Source organism: Stegostoma tigrinum, chromosome 4 (genome assembly GCF_030684315.1).
Source record: "Stegostoma tigrinum isolate sSteTig4 chromosome 4, sSteTig4.hap1, whole genome shotgun sequence".
Taxonomy (NCBI): domain Eukaryota; kingdom Metazoa; phylum Chordata; class Chondrichthyes; order Orectolobiformes; family Stegostomatidae; genus Stegostoma; species Stegostoma tigrinum.
This window is the reverse complement of record NC_081357.1, coordinates 66,241,024-66,262,648: the sequence shown is the minus strand read 5'-3', so window position 1 is coordinate 66,262,648 and position 21,625 is coordinate 66,241,024. Positions and strand designations below refer to the sequence as shown.

At 41.2% G+C, this 21,625-nt stretch overlaps 1 protein-coding gene across 6 annotated transcripts in view; it reads right to left on the bottom strand.

Annotated features, from left to right (window-relative positions):
* Window positions 1-21,625, bottom strand: part of nkain2 (sodium/potassium transporting ATPase interacting 2) — a 519,086-nt gene that overhangs the window by 278,184 nt on the left and 219,277 nt on the right. For all 6 annotated transcript variants that reach the window (XR_007247637.2, XR_009445687.1, XR_007247638.2 and 3 more), the window contains exon 4: window positions 11,349-11,429. Coding sequence is in view for 2 of the 6 variants with exons in the window: in XM_048531959.2 (XP_048387916.1) it covers window positions 11,349-11,429 (81 nt within the window). In the remaining 4 variants the exon portion in view is untranslated. The remainder of the gene's footprint in view (window positions 1-11,348; window positions 11,430-21,625) is intronic.

Sequence of the window (21,625 nt, the reverse complement as noted above, 5' to 3'; positions counted from 1 at the left end):
TCTGAAGCAGACATTGTCAATGTCTGGAGAAGCATGGTTTGAGTTTTGTGCATATTGTACTCTTTTACTTAAATACCCATATGTAGACAGCCTAGGACATGGGCATCACCGTATAATTACCAAAAAGTAGACAGGGGTCAACCACTTTGCTTGGGTTTGGAGTCATATGTAGGCTAGATGAGATAAGGATGATAAAATAGGGCACTAGTAAACCGTGATAATGGGAACTGCAGATGCTGGAGACTCCAAGATAATAAAGTGTGAGGCTGGATGAACACAGCAGGCCCAGCAGCATCTCAGGAGCCCCTGAGATGCTGCTGGGCCTGCTGTGTTCATCCAGCCTCACATTTTATTATCACTAATAAACCAGATGGGTTTTTACAACAATTGATGTGCTGCCATTAGGACAGCTCTTTGCTGCTTTCAATGCAAATTTCACCATCTGCTATGGTGGGGTTTGACATTATGTCCCCAGGACATTGGTTTGGGGTTCTGGATTTGCTGGTCCAGTAACATTACCACTTCACCACCACTTCCCCTTTTGGGGAATGGAATATGGAGTGGAGATACGGTAGGGGGTGATGCACATATGAGTATAGAAGAAGAACAAAATCAGTATAGAGGCAGGGCAAATAGACTCAAATTAAGGCAAAAGGGAGCATGACAAAGCTAGATGGCATTTATATTAATGCAAGGAGTCTTGCAAGTAAGGCAATGATGTGACATTGAGAAGGTATTTCAATTATGTGACGATATTCAGTAAGATTGAAGGTAATTTTGCATAAGATGGATCATAAATAAAGGTTCTAAATTGGAGAAAGGCAGAATCTGGCTAAAGTGAACTGGATGCAACTACCTACAGGAAAATCCAAATTGGACTTGACAGAGACATCACAAGGATAACAGTGGAAGGCCAACATTTCCTGCAAAGAGGGAGGATGGGGCCAATAATTGCAGAGAACTCAGGATGCCAAAGGATTTACAAGATTGGATAAGCAAAAACAAAAGTTAATGTTAGATGCAGGCTCAAAACAGTGGATGCCCTACAGGAGTTTGGAAGTTAAGGAAGTTGCTTATTAAATAAATTTGGATAGCAAAGAAGGGGAATTAAAGTCACCGGCAGGTAACATTAAGTAAAATCTAAAACGATACTATAAGTAAACTAAAGGAAAGAGAATAGTCAATAAATGATTAGGGTTTATTCGGGACCAAACTGTCAAACTGTGTGGATCTAGAAGACATAGCTGAAGTTTTTTGAATGAATACTTTGCATTTGTATTTACAATAGGATAGGATAATATAAGCCTTGAAATCAGTCAATGGAACTATTATGTAATGAACAAATTAGCATTGAGAGGGAGAAGACATCAGTGATCTCAGATGACTTGAAAGTAGAAAATCCCACAGTCCAATTGAGATGTATCCCAGGCTGCTGAGAGAGGCAGGGGAGTAGAATGAATGGGCTCTGATATTTATTTTCGAATCCTGCCTGGCCACAGGAAGAATACCAGAGAATGGGAGGACAGGTAATGCGACACCTTTATTCAAGAAGGATGGTGGGGATCAACCAGTAGACTATAGGCTGACATCTGTGGTAGGAAATTGTTGATAGAGCTCTCTTTGTGACTGGAAGCCTATGTCCAGTGGAGTACAGAATTCAGTACTGGGATACCTGCTGTTTGTAGTGTACCTTCATGATTTAGACATGAACGTAGGAGGTAGCTGCCTACTGCTAACAGTAATTTCGAAGATGACATGAAAATTTCTTCAGTCGTAAATAGCAAGGAGGAAAGCCATAGTATACGGGATGATGTAATTTGGTTGAACAGCAGCAAATAGAACTCAACCTGGTGTGTAGTTTCAGAGGATTAACAAGGCAAGGGAATATGGAGGGAGGCAATTGTGGACACAAGGATGTATAGATGATCAGAGGGATCTTTGTGTGCATGTCCATACATCCTTGAAGGCAGCAGAACAGGTAGAAAAGTGGTCAAGATGGCATACGGGATACTTGCTTTAAATAGTCAAGGCATTGAATACAAGAGTACGGAGGTTATGATGGAATTGGATATAACATTAAGTAGGCCACAGCTATAATACTGCATGCAATTCTGTCACAACACTATAGGAAAGATGAGATTGCTGTAGAAAGGGTCAGAAGAGATTCACCAGCATGTTGTCTAGGCAGGACAGTTTCAGCTATGAAAAGGGCAGGGGAGATCTGATTGAAGTGAACACAGTTCTTAAGGGTTATGGGTATCTGAAACTCAGTGCCTATGCGGGTGGTAGAAGCAGCAACTCTCTGGATATTTAAGATGTGCTTAGATGAGCACTTGAAAGAGCATAGCATACAAGGATAAGGGCCCAGTGCTGAAAAATGGGAGTAGAATAGTTGGATGTTTGATGACCAACATGGACGTGATGAAGAAGGGCCTCTTTCCATGCTGTTAAATCCTATATGATTCTGAAAGAAAGCAAAGCCTTTATATTCTAACTTCTCTTCATACATATAAGTAGTCAGGCTAAAGACGAATAGTTCTGGTTAAGACAAAAAAAAACGGAATTCAAAGCAGAAAGTAGTATTGCACGTAGAAGATTAGAACCAAGATCAAAAGGATAAACAAAGGCCTGGAAGAGAAGCTACAAAATGAACATAGTTGAAACACATTTTAAAAACTCCGAAGATCATGAACGGAATTTAGAAAATATATACCTCAATGAATAAGGGCAAGACTAAAATAATCATGATAACATGAAGTTTAATCTAGACTTGCAGCAAATTGGAGCACAGGTTAAAGCTTAGCACATAAACCATTTTAAAAATATTTCCTCAGGCAATGATGATGTTATTGGCAAAGACATTCATTCTGGTCACCCAAAGAAAATGGTGACAGGTCATTTCCCCTTTCACTTTGAACTGCTATTGTCCTTGTTGCTATGGTTCTTTGACAATGTAGGAATTCCAGGACACTAGCAATGAAGGAACATCTCTAAATCAGGATAGCCACAGATTTGAATAAAAAATTAGAGATGATTGTGCTTGCATAACATAATAGTAAAATTTGAAAAAGTAAGCTTGTATGGCTTAAACAATGTGGTTTTCTGCAGAACAGCTTCTGGCTTCCACTATCACAAACAGGTAGTTCTCTGGTAACACGATAGTTGCGCTCTTGTGTGACCTCGCACGATGGAAAATTGCACTATAGAAAATCGCGTTATAGGGAAATCACTTATAAAATTGCTATACGTGTATAGTAGAATGTTTGAATAATCTAAACAACATCAACTATGCATCAATCGCGTTACAGCCAATTATAGCTGAACTACCTGTGAAAAGTTGGCCTTATTGTGATGCTATGGGAAATGTGCATTATAATCCTGCCTTATATGGAAAATAGTTACCTTTTGACTGTCCTGAATTGACTATTTTGAGCCTGAAGATGAGCTTGCTATCATATTACGGCATTCTAGCTCAGAAGGAGCAGCAGCCTGCAGTTCAAACAAGGGAGGAAATGTCTCTAACTTAAGATGCTCTTTCTCCAACATTATAAACATTTAAATTAAAAAAAAAACTGCCAGGGCATCCAACTGAGGGAGTATCACTGGCACTTGTAGCTCAGCAGGTAGGGAGACATAAATCCTGTTTTGTGATACTGTCCCTCTGTCTGCCACAAGCAGGCCAACTTCAGCTGCATGGCCTAGCAGCAAAGTAAGGCTACTGTGCCAGAGCTCATCCGCTCCATCCATTTCTTTTCTTTCTTTTTCTCTTTTCTTGTTTTTCTTTTCCCTTTCTACTTTCCTTCTGTCCTCGGATGGCATAAGTGGTGACGAATTGAGTTGGCGCTGACTTGATGCAAAGCTCATCGTGGACTCATCAGACTCACCGTCTGCTTTTATTTCTTTATTCTTTCTTTGCTTTATTTTAACTTTAACCTTCCCCACCTTCTGTGGAGAGCACACGGCAGCTTCGGTGGTCAGTTCCATTGTGGAGATCGGTCCAGCGTGGTCTCACGATGGCCGTACCGTCAGTAAGATGGCATTGAAGAATCGCAACACAGTTTTGCAGCAGTGGTGCAGTAAGGGTGATGGTCTCATTGTCAGGGTGCACAGCCCAGTTCCAGGCCCATAGCTAAGCACTTAATGAGGACTGCAATGCTAAATTTTTAGCTTGATTTCTTTATTTTCTACTTCATACCTATGATTTTGTACCTAGGTGCCTTTGTACATATGGCACTAGAGAACTGTACTCCTGTATCTCTGTATTTGAGTACACGTAACAATTAAACTTAATTCTAATTCTAATTCCAGTTTCTAACACCTCAGGAGGTTAGGAGGGATTGAGGTAGACCAGCCAACTGGAAAATCCCAGCGGGTGTCTGACAATAGGCCTTTAATTCCCATTAACCAGCTATTTTGCAGGGGGTATTCCTGCTAACCTCAATGCAACTTCTGGGAAAATGGCCCAGGGCAGATGGTACAAGCAAACTGGCAAGCTAGTTGGCAGCAGGAATTTTTATGCTTATCCTCATTTGTGTACTAGCCTCCATATGTGAAAGTTCATTCGTGAAAATTCAACCCTTAACTTTAGCAGCTGCTTTTAATAATTCTTTATCTGTGAAAAAACATCTCACGTTCATGTTTCACGTCAGATGAATAAAGGACTGAAGGCAAGATGATGCTGTTTATCGAATTAAACAATAAGTGCCAATATCATGCACATATTCATAGTTAAAAATACAAATAAGTAATCAAATTAAAGTACATTAACATTTCCCACTAAGGCTGTTAAAATACTTCATTTAATTATTTCAAAAAATGTGATGAGACACAGTTTGAACGAGAGTAATGTTTTTCTTGGAGTTGAGATCTTGAGTTAGCATCTGATAAGAACCGTATTATGAAGGTTTGATTTTTCAAATGATCGCTTCCCCACTGTTAGTCTGGCAATATTGATCTAGCAACAGAGAAAGCAGAAGCAAATCCGTGTTCAACATCCATTTATTCACACTCCATAAGTACATCATAAATGTAGACCACCATTCTCTTCTGCAGATTAGCCCCCTTTCCAGTGCAGAAACTGATTTTTTGAGTTATTTTCAATTAACTAGGTTTTCAGATTAAAAAAACTTCAATCTACCGTTTAGATGCTATGATCGATCTCTGGAGCAGATAGGGCTTGAACCAGGATCTTCTGGCCCAGAAGTAAGGATACTACCACGATGCCACAAGACCATGGAAACTGATTATTAAAGTTTTTTTCAAAGTCAATCACATTGCTGTGCATCTGGAATCACATGTAGGTCCACGGATATTTTCCTGGAAGGAATTTAGTGAACGACATGATTTACAATAATGACTTTGAAGTCATCAATAGACTTTTATTTACAGATAATAACTGAATTTAAATTTCACTATCTGCATTAGTAGGATTTGAACCTAGGTCCCCAGAATATTACCTGGGTCTCCAAATCACTAGTTCAGTAATCATATCACCAGGCCTTTGCCTTGCTGAAGACTAATTTTGTTTTTGTAAAACCACCACCAAATCACCATATTCGAAGAGCAATTCTTAATGTTATAGTGTTAGTTGTACCCTTCGAGTCAAACAACAAATATTATCTGAAGTAGATGGGATTTGAATTGGGGCTTCTTGGTCCAGATCTAAGCACGATGGCTGAGTGATTAGCACTGCAGCCCCACAGCGCCAGGGGACCCGGGTTTGATTCCAGCCTTGGGTAACTGGCTGTGTAGAGTTTGCACATTCTCCCCGTATCTGCGTGGGTTTCCTTCGGGTGCTCCAGTTTCCTCCCACAGTCCAAAGATGTGCAGGCTAGGCGGATCAGACATGCTAAATTGCCCATTGTGTTCAGGGGTGTGTGGGTTATGGGGGGATGAGTCTGGGTGGGATGCTCCAAGGGGCGGTGTGGACTTGTTGGGCCGAAGGGCCTGTTTCCACACTGTAGGGAATCCAATCACACTAGCACTGTGACACATGAGCCCTCCAAGAACTGATTTCCTTTATGTTTGGAAATGTTACCATACAATATTGCCATTAAATCATTCCATGGTATTTTTCATTCATTAACCATAACTAGCAAATTACCCATTTCAAATTGTTTATTGCACAGACCCCATTAATGGCATTGTAATAACACCAAAGGTGAAGGAGGCAGAGAGACACAGAGAGACAGAGTTAAATAAAAATGGAGTTGGAAGGTGTGAAAACTAATTTTTTAATGTCCAGAACTGCTCTTACACACAGACATTTTTTTTTCTCCCACCACCAAATTTTACCTGTTAATCATCATCAGTAAATTACCTGTGTTTTCCAACTGATTAATTTACATGCAAAATCTGTTGAGGGCAATGCAGACCATCAAAGGTGAGGAAGAGGTAGGGAGAGGAGAAGGGGCTTCAGTAAAATAGTGCTAAAAGGGGTAAAACCAATTGTTTTTTCTTAAAACTGATTCTTAAAAATGTACTCAAATTAACATCAGCTCCTCATAACCATACCTGGAACATGTACAAATCCACACTCAATCATCTCCCTAATGGAAATGCTAGCACTCACCCCAATAGAAACTTACTCCATTCCTGCAGTAGATGATTAAGAGATATTACTCAGAATCTGATCATAAACGCACTGTCACTCACAACACTTAGATGATTTCTGCAATCATTCATCAAGGAATGGCTGGTTCCTGTATTAATTGAGTTCATGATTTTCTGATATTTGCCAGAGTTCTGCTTTCAGAAGCTGGCCATTCTGTGTTCAGAAACTACTGTTTTTATCTACTTATCTAGAGCTCTGAAAAGCAATTTATCACAGAAAAAAAAATTGCTAATTTTGACTTTTTGATTTTGAGGGATGGTCGACAGAGTCCTGCTTGGGAAGATACAGATGCAATCATTAAAACTACTGGCAGACGTCACTTATAATTGTGTCTGCTGCCTCTAACTTTATGACAGCTAAAAAAAATTAACCTTGCATATTTCAAGGGTCAGCAACCGACACTCGCTTATCCCATTCTAGTTGAATCCTATCCTGCTGTCTCTGCACAACGGGGAAGTGGACCTCATAAATTTTATTGTTTCCAATTGAAACAGGCTGATGATTCCAACTTTTTCCAGGACATAGGTGAATATTAATATAACTAAATGCATAAACCTGCAAAATGTATATTAAAGTAAACCTTTTGTCTTTTTTTTATCTAAAACTACATGCACTTGCATTTATGTAGCAGTGAAGCTTGCTATCCAGTCTGGTACTCATTGAAAGTGATTTAATGTGACTCTGGAGTACTAATTAAACTTTAAGTGCAGCACAAATGATGTGAAACTATATCAATGGAGCACTAAATATTTTTAAAAATTATCCAGGGAACCTATTTATATCCGCAAACTCTATGACAGTTTTCCCATTGCCCTCAGTAATAAAAATGGTGAAGAACAACAAACCTGATTCCTGTGGGACTAACTTTCCTTTTGATCAGCAAGCTTGTGAATGAAAGGGAATTATGTGCCTAGATAAGAAACCTTAGCAAAGAAAATCAGGTAAGCAGCACCACTGGGGAAATGGTACAGCCAATAATTTTTAATACAGACAATTGTACTTTGATTATGTTTATTTAGTTTCTTCTCGCAGTAGCTAACCACTAGACTTTCAGTTGAGGAAGATTACAATTAATATTAGCTATTGCATTTAATGTCCACTCCCAGATGCAGATGCAAAAGTGGAGAGAGGGATTGAGCAGGAAGAAGCATTATGGGTATCCCAGTTCTTTAACAGAAACATAGAAAAATAGAAAATATGAGCGGGAGGTAGGTTATTTGGCCAACCGAACCTGCTTTGTCATTCAATGGTTGATAGTCCAACTCAGTATCCCGTTAAAAACCAAAAACACTGCGAATAAATTGGGAAAAAAGAACAGAAGTCGCTGGAAAAGCTCAGGAAGTCTGGCAGCTTCTGTGAAGAAAAATCTGAGTTGATATTTTGGGTCCAGTGACACTTCCTCAGAAACATCAACTTTGATTTTTCTCAACAGATGCTGCCAGACCTGCTGAGCTTTTCCAGAAACTTCTGTTTTTTTTCCATATCCAGTTTCCGAATTCTCCTCATGCCCTTTGATTTCTTTAGTCCCAAGAACTACTAACTACATTTGAAAACATTCAATGTTTTGGTTTTAACTGCATTCTGTGGCAAAGAATACCACATGCTTCCCACTTTCTGGGTGACAATATTTCTCCATCCTAAATGGCTTACACCATATCTGCAAACTTTGACCCCTGGTTCCATACTCTTCAGTCACTGGGAACATCCGACAAAGAACCAATTACAATGAGCAGGCTCTATCGCCCACCAAGAGTACATTGATGCATGATGTCTTTCCAAACTAAAAACCTTTCGTATCAACAAGAGTCCATATCTCTCTATTCCCTGCCTATTCATTTATCTGTTGAGATTCCTCTTAAACATTGATACTGTAGCCTCCTCCCCACCAGCACATTCCAGGCACTTAGCACACACTGTATAAAAAACCTTGCCTCTAACATCTCTTTTAAATTTACCCCACCTTACCATAAACATATGATCCCTAGTAAGTGAAATTTCTACCCTGGGAAAAAGACTCCAACAATCCTTCTATCCATGTTTTTCATAATTTGTACACTTCTATCAAGTTGCCCCTCCATGCTTCAACCTTAGAGCGATAACAATCCAAGTTTTTCCAATCTCTCCTCGTAACTAATACTCTCCAAACCAGATTACATACTGGTAAACCAAGTAAACCAAGTCTCCATACTCTTCTGATAGTGTGGCAACCAGAACAGTACATTCTATTCTAAATGTGGTTCAACTAAAGTTCTATATGACCCACTAATGTTTATATTCTATGTCCTGACTGAAGAAGACAAGCATGCCATAAACCTTCTTAACCAGCTTATCCACTTGTGTTGCCACTTTCAGGAAACAGTGGACCCATACGCCTAGATTTCTCTCTAGGTCGATGCTATGAAGGATTCTGCCATTTCCCGAATATTTCCCTCCTGCATTAGATGTTCTAAAATGCATCACCTCGGATTAAACTTCATCTGCCATTTCTCCACCCAAGTCTCCTGGCTATTTTTGTTCTGCTGCAACCTCTTGCAATCCTCCTCATGATCGGCAGCTCCCCCATCTTTGTGTTGTCTGCAAACTTACTAATCAGGCTACCTATATTCTCCTCCAAATCATTAAATGTATATGGATATATTACAAACAATGGACCACAGACTTCTTCTGTGAATAAACAGGCCATAAAGATTTTGTACAAGGCTCCAGAAATTTCCTCCCTTGCCTCCCTCATCATTCTTGTCTAGATCCCTTCAGGTCATGGGGGCTTGTCTATCTTCATACATTTCAAAACACTCTACCCCTTCTCTTCTACATGAACATGCCCTAGAACATCAACATACTCCTCTCGAGACTCAGCATCCCCCACGTCCTGCTCCTTTGTGAATACCAATGCAAAGTATTCATTAAGGACTTCATGGACTATCCCTTGCTGCATGAATTACTTCCCTCCTTTGTTTTTGAGTGGACCTACTCTTTCTTTAGGTACTTTCTTACTCCTGATGTATGCATATGTAAAAAAAAGTCTTAGAATTTTCCTTAATCCTGGCTGCTAAAGACACTCCATGGCCCTGTTAAGTCTCCTAATTCAAGTTCAAGTTCTTTACTGCTTTATTTGTATTCTTCGAGGGTTCTATCCATGCTCTGTTTTCTAAATCTTATGTATGCCTCCTTTCTTTTTTTGACTAAGCTCTCAATTTCTCTTGTCATCCGAGGTTCCTAAATTTTGTCATACTTATCCTTAATTTTCAGAGGACCACGATGGTCCTGAGCTCTAATGAGCTGGTCTTTAAAAGATTCCCACATGCCAGATATGGGTTTACCCTCAAACAGTCACCTCCAGTTTACATTCCCCAGTTCCTGCTTAATATTTTGGTAGTTAGCCTTCTGTGTTTACCCACTCTAGTCCTGTTTGAACTGTATTGTTTTTATCAGGTTCCCTCATTTTTCTAAACTCCAATGAATACAGTCTTAACTATAATATAGTGTCTCTTCTTATATCAGTCCTGCCTTGGTAATCAGTCTGCTTAGCACTCCCTCAGTAGGCAGAACATCCTTCTTCAGATGAGTAGACAAAAACTGCGCACAATACTTCAAATATCGTATCACAAAGGCCTTGTACAATTGTAGCAAGGTACCTCTGCTCCTGTACTCAAATCCTCTTGCTTTAAAAACATATAGCTGTGTACTTGCTTTCAGCAGCTGTTTGCAAGAACACCCAGGTCTTATTGCACCTCTTCCTTTCCCAATCGAGATGTTTTCAATCAACTGGTTTAACGATGTTATTACACACCTCAGGAGCAGATGGGACTTGAACCTAAGTCTCTTGGCTCAGAGGTGTGGACACAACCACTATGTCAAAACAGCCTTTCCTTTCTAAGTGTATCACCAGTCAGATAATAAACTGCCTTCCTGTTTCTGCTGTCTTCCCTTCTTCCTTCAATTAGATCCAGGCAGGAAGGCTCAAGAATACTCTTCATGTCCAAGATCAATTGAGGCATTTAAGGGACACATTCAGCCTCCATTGGTAGTTAACTAATGGTGTATGAAATGCCCTGGCAGGCAACATTCAGGTATGTTTGGGGAGTTGCTCCTTGCCAGGTAAGCCATGCCTTCAAGAATGGGTGGACCTGGAGTCATCTGCCATTCAAATTGACCCCTTCATCTTGAGAGAGGCAGGCAAAATCATATGAAAATTTACTGGTATACACAACTGTGAAATTCTGGATATTCTACGATATAATTAATCTCTTAGCAAGGTAAAATGGTTACAATGCATTATCTCACATTATTGTTTTATGTTTCCATCAGCAGTACCTCACATTCCGTTCTAGCATTTACTTGTTTATATATTGCAATAATTAATGCGTGAACATAACAACAAAAGGAGTTTATTTCCCTTAAGGAGAGAATAGAACACAATCTGTCATCGTCAGTACAGAAAAACATTCAAATTCAAATTATCAAGAGAATTTAAAGGCTGATGCAATTGTCACTGGAATCAATGCTATCTTCCTGCAGATTTCTCTCAATTAATGAATTTATAGTAAATTTTACCTGTTTTTTTTACAATAAAGTTTGCATTGGAGACTTAACTCAGTGTGCTAAGCTATTCAAAATGACATGATTATCTTTAAAAATATCTCAGGATGGGGAACATTTCATAAAACTCAAGATTGACTTAATAGCTTGTAGAACTAGAGAGTGAACAGCTTCAGATCATCAGGCGGCAAATTACCTTCGCAAGGCCTCCAACCTCCAAGTAGAAGCAGATAACAAACACATTCCATGTGACCCAGAGGACCATCCAGATGGCATACTTTGGGGAAGAGGAAGAAAAGAGAAAAACACTTTGTAAAATGACTGATTTGAAGATGATGCACCTTAAACAAAATAAAGATTTTGATGCGTGCAAATATAGTCGTCTAAGTTAATCAATATTTCATGTAAAGATCTTGTATATATAACTAGTTGTAAACATAATAATTACTATTGAAGAAAAACTTATCCTATGATGACATAACAAGCTTTCAATACTCTTTTTAAACACTTAGTTGTAGATTTAAATAATCTAACAATTTTGTGGGCATTCATTATTATGTATTAAAAACATATGTAACTCCAACTAAATTTATTGAAATTTCACACAGATATTTTCCTTATTCTCAGACATAAACTTCACTTTTATAAGTACTCCCTATAAATGTGATTTATTTGTGCAAAATCTGGCAGTGTACCACAGCCAAGGGTCAAATAAAATCTCCTGTTGCTGTGTTAAGCTTACCTGATATATCACAAGCTTTCTTATGATTTCATAAACTTCAGATGGGGTAGAGTAAACATGATTAGGTTAAAAGCTACACCACAAATACATTAACAATAAATAAATAAGAAAGTAGTAACAATCACAATTAGCATATCAATATTAACTTAAGTTATTTCGCTATTCCTTCCTTTGTGGAGAAAACAATAGGAAGCATTACTGTGCTTAAACTCAAACTATAATTGAATATTACATATAGTCCCTTGATGACAACTGTCAGCCATAATACTACGTTTAATAACTCAGGTCATAACTACCATGACAATTCTCTCATACAGTCAATAATGGCTGTGTTTATATCATTTACACTTCCTCTGAAACCATCTTTTGATTCTTTATTGTCCCTTTAACATCCCTCATTTTGTCTTGCATTATTTTCCCTTGTCTAACTCTGAGATACTAACTGCCTTATACAACAGATGCAAAAAAGTTCCATAGTCTGTGCATAAAATTTCCAGAGTCACTAGCAATCACAGCCACTGGTTCTTGCTGAGCATTGAATTTGCAGTTGTGGCTGCAGCAGGTGGCAGATTTCACTGAGATCATTTTACTGAACTGTTGATGTTTTTGTTTGCTCGGTTTCAATCCCTGAACAGCCCACTTGGTTAAACCCTCAGCAAGAAACAATGCACAACCAAGGCATAGGTGAGTGCCACACATACTATGCTATGCTGCCAGACAAAATTTGCGCAAGCAGCTTATTGCCACACTGATACATACTTCTGTTGCTTGTATGGTTCTAGAGCAATGCTGTAATATGTGGCAGAGAAAATATCAAGTTTTCTGGTGGTCTGAAGTATGCTGCATCACATGCCAACATGAGAATACGACCAGCTAAATGTTGAGATGTTGAAGAGCAAAAGCAGAAAGAGGAGAAAGGTCAGAGGTAATTGGCAAAGCCCCTTGAGACCTGGGTTGCCTATGAAAAAAATTCAATTCTGCTACCATTAAAAATAAATACGATCACAATTTCCCATTTCACAAGAGTTCCACACCTTATCTTACCTCACACTGTCACTTGCTATCACAGTCTTTGCTTGCCCACGTTGCAAAAACAAAAGTCACCATACATAAAAATTACGTGTTGTATTTATAAATTAATCTGCCATAATGCATGAAAAACATTAACCGATTACTCCCGTGGCTGATTATTATCACTAGCAATGTGTGGAAATCCTTCTGGAACAGTACATTCCCAGTCCTACCAATGAGGGAGCTGTGCTGGATCTGGTCTGAAGAAAGCGAAGTGGAGAATGTCAGAGTATGGAGGCGTTTGGGAATTAGTGATCATAATATATTAAGGATCAATATGAAGTTGGAATGGATGAAGTTCAGTCAATGATTAAGATTCTCAACTGTTAAGGGCAGATTTTGGGGATCTAAAAGTTGAACTGGAACAGGTTGATTTGAAATGCTTTTAGCAGATAAAACACAAGATGAAAAATGGAAGACTTCCAAAAGAGAGATAAATAGGTTACAAGATAGGTGCATACACATGATAAATAAATACCGATGAGAAATAAAGTGTATCTAAAACAAGAATACCTTGGATGATCAAAGATATTGATGAGAAAATAAGGAAGAAAAGGAGGCATATGATGCATAACAGAATAATTATTGCAACAGAAATCAGGAAGAGTATCTCAAGTGCAGCAGACGGGCTAAGGTTGGAATAAGGAAGGCTAAGAGGAAGCACGAGGAAAGGATGGTGGGGTGCATGAAACCAAATTGTAGAAAGATTGATTTGGGGCCCATAAGAAACAAGCTCAGTAAGCTGTTCACTGAAGCAAAGGGTATGTCAGAGATACTAAAAGAATACCTTGCTTCTGTTTTTACGAAACTAGTAAATAGCTTAGTTGAAAATATGGGTATCCTGCAACTGAACAGTATAGTGAGAGATAAAATAGAGGCACTAAAAAGCATGGCAGCACTCCAGGAAGAGAAATTACCAGACCCAGATGGAATGGATCCTAAATTATTGAGAGAGGTAGGAGAAAATTGTGGCGTCATTGACAGAAATTTTCCAGGCCTCTCTGAAGACAGGACTAATCCAGGGGTACTGGAGGATTGTAAATGTGACACCTTTGTTGAATAAAGGAGAAAAGGATAACTTAGGGAAACCACAGACTTGTCAGATTGATAACAGTCATGGGAAAACTGATGCAGGGCACATTACGAGATAAGCTAAATATATATTGCGAGAAAATAAGTTAATACTTTACAGTCAACATGGCTTTGTCATAGGCAGATTGTGTCCGGCAAATTTGTTTGAGTTCTTTGAAGAAATGACACAGGTAGTAGCTGAGGGTAGGGCTGTGGATGCCGTATATTTAGACTTTCAGAAAACACTTGACATGATGCCATATGGCAGGCTGGTTGGCAAATTAGAAGTGTTTGTGACTGATGGTCCTTTACAGTATGGATTAGCAATTGGCTAAAATATAGAAAATAGGAGGTGGGTACATTTGGGCAGCTATTTCACCACCTCTAGTTTCTAATTTAGACAAAGTGTGGCATAAAAAGACACTAGAATATGAGATGGAAAATCGAGTATAAAGATAATCATCTACAATGGTTTGAATCCTACTTTTGTTCACCACATCATCAATGGCTACTCTAATGATAGCAAAAACCATCTTCTTCATGGGACATGCACTTGTCCCCTCTCAGTACCTGCTGCTTCTATTTGGGCAGAAGTACATTGTATAAGACAGAGGGGATTGTATGAGTGAGTGAATATCATGAGTCTAGTGATGTTGCTGTGCTGGTTTAAAAACCTGGAAGTATGTTCAAGCTGTGCATTTTGGGTGTGAGGCTTCTGGGTCATTGTTTGAGATATGTGCAAAATTACTGCTCATTCTGTATTTGAAATAACCTTACCTGCCCATGTTTCCATTTCACGATGTTGGCACAGGGTAATCTAGTACTTTACAGATGCAACATTATTGATCTTCCAAATCTGTATTCCTAAATCCTTCAGTTGCAATGATAGTTATTATATCTAGCACACAAATGCAGATTAAAATAAAAATCATTGCCGTTCTGGAAAATGATGATAATCATTGTCAGTCATTTACATTTTATATCAAATTTGTTTCTTTACTCAAACACCTGCTAATCTTGTGCTGTCATGCAGACTCTAAAAATTTAAATAAGGCTTTCCATAAATATCAGCTTCAGTAGAATAACTGCTGCAATAAATTATAAATGTTTGTATTTGTGCAAATATTCATCATATTGTTAATAGGTGAGCAACTTTCATTGAAAATGCAAATTTGAGAAAGCGGTAATAAACCAGGTTTTCCAAAGTGAATTTTCACATAATAGAATGAAAATCCTAGCACGGGACAATCAAAACATATTCTTATTTGGCTACGAAATTTCCATGAAAGGAACATGATAAATGCACCTGGATAAATGCAAAGTGATGCATTTTGGAAGGTCGAACTTAAATGTTGAATATAGGATTAAAGGCAAGATTCTCGGCAGTGTGGAGGAACAGTGGGATCTTGGTGTTCAAGGGCATAGCTCCCTCAAAGTTGCCACCCAGGTGGATAGGGTTGTTAAGAAAGCATATGGTGTTTTGGCTTTCATAACAGGGGGATCAAGTTTAAGAGCCGCAAGGTTATGCTGCAGATCTACAAAACCCTGGTGAGACCTCACTTGGAATATTGTGTCCAGTTCTGGTTGCCCTATTATAGGAAAGATGTGGAGGCTTTGGAGAAGCTGCAGAGGAGGTTTACCAGGATGCTGCCTGGACTGGAGGGCCTGTCTTACGAGGAGAGGTTGACTGAGCTCAGACTCTGGAGAGAAGGAGGAAGAGAGGTGACCTGATCGAGGTGTACAAGGTAATGAGAGGCATGGATAGAGTCGATAGCCAGAGACTTTTCCCCAGGGCAGGATTGACTGCCACAAGGGGTCATAGTTTTAAGGTGTTAGAAGGAAAGTATAGAGGAGACGTCAGAGGGAGGTTCTTCACCCAGAGAGTTGTGAGTGCATGGAATAATTTGCTAGTGGTAGTTGTGGAAGCGGAGCCATTAGTGATATTTAAGCGACTGCTGGACATGCACATGGACAGCAGTGAATTGAAGGGAATATAGGTTAGGTTATTTTATTTTTGGATTAGGATTATTCCATGGCACAACATTGTGGGCCGAAGGGCCTGTACTGTGCTGTACTTTTCTATGTTCTATGTTCTATGACCACATAGTTCAATGACAAAGGAGTTCTGAACTGGCTCGAGTCTAACAGTCACAGACAACACAATGCTTAAAAATTCAAAGTTAGTTGTAATGCCCCAAAATCATGATGGAAGATGAAGTAGCTGTATTGAAGGCAAAGCTGTCAAGGAGCATCATTATTACTGTATAAAACTGACAGTAATAGCTGGCATACACAAAGACACAGTTAAGCTCCGTTATATCCAAAAGTTAGTGTCAAAAATATATTTGCACTATATAAGGCACACTGTTACAGTCTTTGCAGATGCACGTAGTATTCTTTTATTATCACTGGGGTCATTATCCCGGAATCCCTTTCCTAACAACTCATCACTGCATCCCATTCCGGATGAACTGCTGCAGTTCAAGAAGGTGGCTCATCACCTTCTCAAGGGCAATTGGTAATAAATGACAATGCTTGCTTTGCCAATGTGCAAATCCCATGAAAGAATAAAAACAAGCACAGAATCAGTGAATTGATATAAATCTGAACATTTTATGCATTATTCCTACTGAAAAATCAAACAAAAATATTTTGCCTTTTGAATAACTCGAGTTTTTATTGGTGTCCGAAGTCAGGGCCAACAAAGCCAGGGAGTACGTACAGTCATACAGCATGGAAACAGACCCTTCAGTCCAACCAGTCCATGCTGAACATAATCCCAAACTAAACTAGTCCCACCTGACTGTTTATACAATCGTAGGAAGTACGTAGGATGAGAGAGACCTTGGTGTGCATGTTCATAAGAACATAAGACCATAGGAGTGGAGGTAGGTCATTCAGCCCTTCGAGTCTCCTCCACCATTCAATGAGATCATGACTGGTCTAATAATCCTCAACTCCACTTCCCTGTATTTTGCCCATAACCCATGATTCCCTTAAAGAGTCTAATGTAGCCTTGAATATATTTCATGACCTAGCCCTCTGCAGTAAAGAATTCCACAGATTCACTCCCTGTTATTTATAGATCATTGATGGTACCAGGATAAGTAAAAAAGCTGGTTAAGAAGGTATATGGGATACCTATTTTTATTAGTCAAGTCAGTGAATCTAAGAGCAAGGAGTTTACGATGCAGATATGTGCAGATAATTAGTTCAGCCACAGAGGGTGCAGTGTGTGCAGTTCTGGTTGCCGCATCATAGGAAGGATGTGGTTGTACTAGAGACGTTGCAGAGGAGATTCACCAGGATATTAGGTGGACAATCAGGAGGCTGGAAGAACACAGCAAGCCAGGCAGCATCTAGAGAAAAGGCGCATGCAACATTTCAGGTATTACCCTTCTTCAGAACGCGATGTGGGGTAGGGGGAGATGCCAATAAAAGAGGTTTTGAGGGGGGAGGGGGTGGTGGCAGAATGGTGTTGATAGTGGACACTGGTGGGAGGTACGACCTGGTTGTTCAATGGGAGGGATGAATCCGGTTGGTGGCTAGAAGGGCGGGTCAGAAGGTGGATTGGAAGGGAGGAAGTGGGGTTGGAAGGAGAGACAGGGATGGATGGGAAAGTTATTTGAAATTGGAGAACTCAGTGTTGTGTAATCCAGGCTGCAGAGTGCCCAGGTGGAAGATAAGGTGTTATTCTTCAAATTTGCACTCAGATTCACTGCAACACTGGAGCAGATTGAGGACAGACATGTCAGAGGGAGAGTGGGGACGCTGTTGAAATAGTTGGTGATTGGGTGATTATGCTTGCCATTATGGGCAGGGCGAAGATGCCCAGCAAAACAGTCACCTACCCTATGTTTGGTCTCACTGATGTAGAGAAGACCACATTGGGAGCACCGAATACAATAGACTGGGTTGGAAGAGATGCAGGTGAAACTCTGTCTCACTTGAAAGGACTGTTTATGCCCTGGGTTGATGTGAGGGAGGTGGTGTGTGGGTAGGTGTTGGATCTTTTACAGTTACAGGGGAAGGTACCGGGCAGGTTGGAGTGGTTGGTGGGGAGTGTGGCAAAAACTAAGGAGTGGTGAAGAGAATGGTCCTTGCAGAAGGCAGAGAGAATAGGGGAGTGGAAGGTATTCTCCGTGGTGGGGTCGAATTGGAGTTGGTGAAAGTGTTTGAGGATGATACATTGGATGCGGAGGCTGGTGGGGTGAAAAGTGAGAACAAGGGGGACCCTATTGTTATTACGTTTGGGAGGGGGGTGGTTAAGAACTGTGGAATGGAGAATGGAGGAGGCATGGTTGAAGGCTGTCTGGGTGAAAGAGTGGAAAAAAGGCATTGTTTGAAAAAAGAGGATATCCGGGAAACCTGGGAGTGGAACGTCTTCTCATCACAGCAGATGTGACAGAGAAGGAGGAGTTTTTGCAGGATACCGGGTTGGTGGAGGTGTAGTCCAGGTAGCTACGGGAGTCTGTGGGTTTATATTAAATGTCAATCTGTAAACTATCACCAGAAATGGAAATGGAGAGGTCAAGGAAGGGGAGGGAGGTGGCTGACATAGAACAAGTGAATTTGAGGGCCAGGTGGAAGTTGTGAACCAAGTTGATGAATTGCTCCATTTTAACCTGCATGCAGGATATAGCACTGATGCAGTCATCGATGTAACGGCAGAAGAGTTGGGGAACAGTACTGGTGTATGTACTGAAGAGGGACTACTCAACATTACCAACAAACAGGCAGGCATAGCTGGGGCCCCTGGAAATCCCCTAGATTTGGAGAAAGTGCAAAGAATTGAAGGAAAAGTTATTGAAGGTGAGGACTACTTTGACAAGCTGGGGGGGTGGTATTGGTGGGGATTTTGGATGGGTCAGTTGGAGAGGAAAAAATTAAGGGCCTGTAGGCCATCCTTGCGGTGCATGGCCATGTATAGGGATTGAACATCCATAGTAAAGATAAAGTGCTGGGGGCCAGGGAACTGCAAGTTACCAAAGAGGTGGAGGGACTGGTTTGTCCCCCAGATGTAGGTGGGATGTGCCTGCACCAAGGGGGAAAGAATGGAGTCCAGGTAGGATGAGATGTGTTTGGTGGTGTAGGAATACACGGAAACGATGGAACAGCTGGGGTGGTTGGGCTTGTGGATCTTGGGGAGCAGATAGAACCAGTCAGTACGGGGCTGGGGGACTATAAGGCTGCAGCCATGGAGGGGAGGGAAACAATGAGGTCATGGATAGTGTGGGAGACGGTGGCTTGATGGACAATAATGGGGTCATTGTCAAGGGGGAGGTTGGACATGATGTCAAGGAGTTGGTGTACAACCTCTGCAACATAGAAGTCCATCCTACACATTACCAATGTCTTACTTTGTCACTAGGTTTGGCAGTGAGTTGGGGATTGGTTCGGAGTGAGTAGAGTGGTAAATGTTTGGAGGGAGAGAGGTTAAAGTGTGTGAAAGGGTTGGAGAAAGCGAGGCAGTTGATGCCATTGTCGGCCGTGAAGAGGTCCAGGGCACGTAAGATGCCGGCAGGGTGCCTCCAGCAGGAGGAGGAAAATTGGTGGTGGGAGAAAGGGTCCCCGAAGGGTAGTTGGGAGTCTTTATCAAAGGAGGCAGACACAGCAGAACAGTTCCACATCATGGCAGGCACGGAACTCATTGAGGTGGGGTCGGAGGGGCACGAACGTGAGCCCTTTACTGAGGACAGACCATTTGGCCTCAGAGAGTTTGAGGTCAAGGGAAATTGTGAACATGTAGTAAGGTTCAGGGGTAGGGTTTTGGGTGGGTCTTGAGGTGTTCTGAAGGAGGAGAGGGAGGAAGGCAATAGGATGTGATGGATACGGGTTGGACACGGTGTGATTGGGGGGGGTAGGTGAGTAGTTTTGGGAGGGGAACTAGGGTGGGAGGGTAGCAGGCCGGGGAGTAGAACGGAGAATTGGATGGGGGGAGAGGTGGGGGAGAAATGAGTTAGAGAGGAGGGAGGAGAGGTGGAAGGACAGGGTGTACTGTTGGTGTGTAGGGATGAGGAGGGAGAGGTGTTCTAGCTAGCTGCATGTGGGCTGTGGGACCTAGGAGTAACCCCAGGGATAGGAATCTGTGTGTTGATTGGAGAGTGGACAGAGTCTGGAGTGGAGGTAGAAGTGCAGGGAAGTTGAGCAACTCCCACTCCTTTTATTGGTGGAATCCGGGCCAGCGGTTGTGGAGTTGTCTGGAGCAGAGACAAATGTTGAAGGTAAGTTCCTGTGGGTCACAGTCGGTTGTTGCAAAGGTTCAGGTGCCAGGCCAGAACTGAAATCGGTGTCAGAACCAGAAGCAGGCCAAGTGCAGGATGAGGTTTGCACATGAGTAATGGTGGCAGCAGTGTGGGGTCCTGGAAGTGGCCAGATACAGATTGCGGATTGTGCATGCTGAGTGGGTTATCCAACTGGAGGCGAATAGGGGAGAGTGTTGCAAACTTATGATTTTTACTGTATGGTATGAAGTCCCGGTCACCACCCATTTCACATCTTTGCTTGGCCTGTAATGGCCAATCTCCTGGTTACAGCCCATTTCAACTCCCCACCTCATTCCCCCTCCGACATGTCTATCTTCAGCCTCCTCCAGCGTCGCAGCAACTCGCAACACAAATTTAAAGAACAACACCTTATCTTCCACTCTTCTACTCCTTACAGCCCGGAGGACTGAATTCTCCAATTTCAAATAACCTTCCCATCCATCCCCTGACTCCCTTTCCAGCCCCACCTCCTCCCTTCTGTTCCACCTTCTGACCCTCCTTTGCATCCACCTACGGGAATCATCCCTCCAATCAACCAACCAGGTTGCACCTACCACCAGTGTCCACCTATCACCACCATTCTGCTAACCCCCTCCCCCCCTCCTTTATCTGCATCTCCCCCTAACCTAGTCCTAAAGAGGGGTAATACCCGAAATGTTGACTGCTCCTTTTCTCCAGATGCTGCCTGGCTTGCTGTGTTCTTCCAGCCTCCTGTTTGTCCGCCTTGCAGTCCAGCACCTGCAGTGTTTTCTGTCTTTCACCAGGATGTTGCTTGGCCTGGAGTGATTCAGCTATGAAAAGAGGCTAGATAGGTTTGGATTGGTTCCCTTAGAACAGAGAACACAAAGGGGGTCACGGCTGAGGTTTACAATGTTAAGAGGGTTAGATAAGCTAGATAGAGAAAACATTGCACCTTGGTAGAAGGGTCAAATAACTGGGAGAACAGTATTAAATTAAGAAGCAGTATTTTTTTGAGGTTAATAAAAATGTCATCTGGAGGGTGTTGGATGTCTAGAACGCACTGCCTAAAAGATTGCAGAGGCAGGAATCCTCAAGGCTATTTAGAAACATTTAGAAGAGCACTTGAAACATCATGGCATACAAGGCTACGGGTCAAGAGCTGGAAAATGGGAGTAGAATAGGTGCTTGTTGACAGGTATAGATATGATTGGTCTTTCTCTGTGCTCTAAAAAATTCCATGACTCTCTAAGACTGTTAGTTAAACAGCACTCATGTTGCTACTTCATAGCAACAAGCTGACTAACTTCTCTTATTGCTCAAACTTCCAAGGTAACCAAGGCAATCAAAAGCATCTTTCAGGGC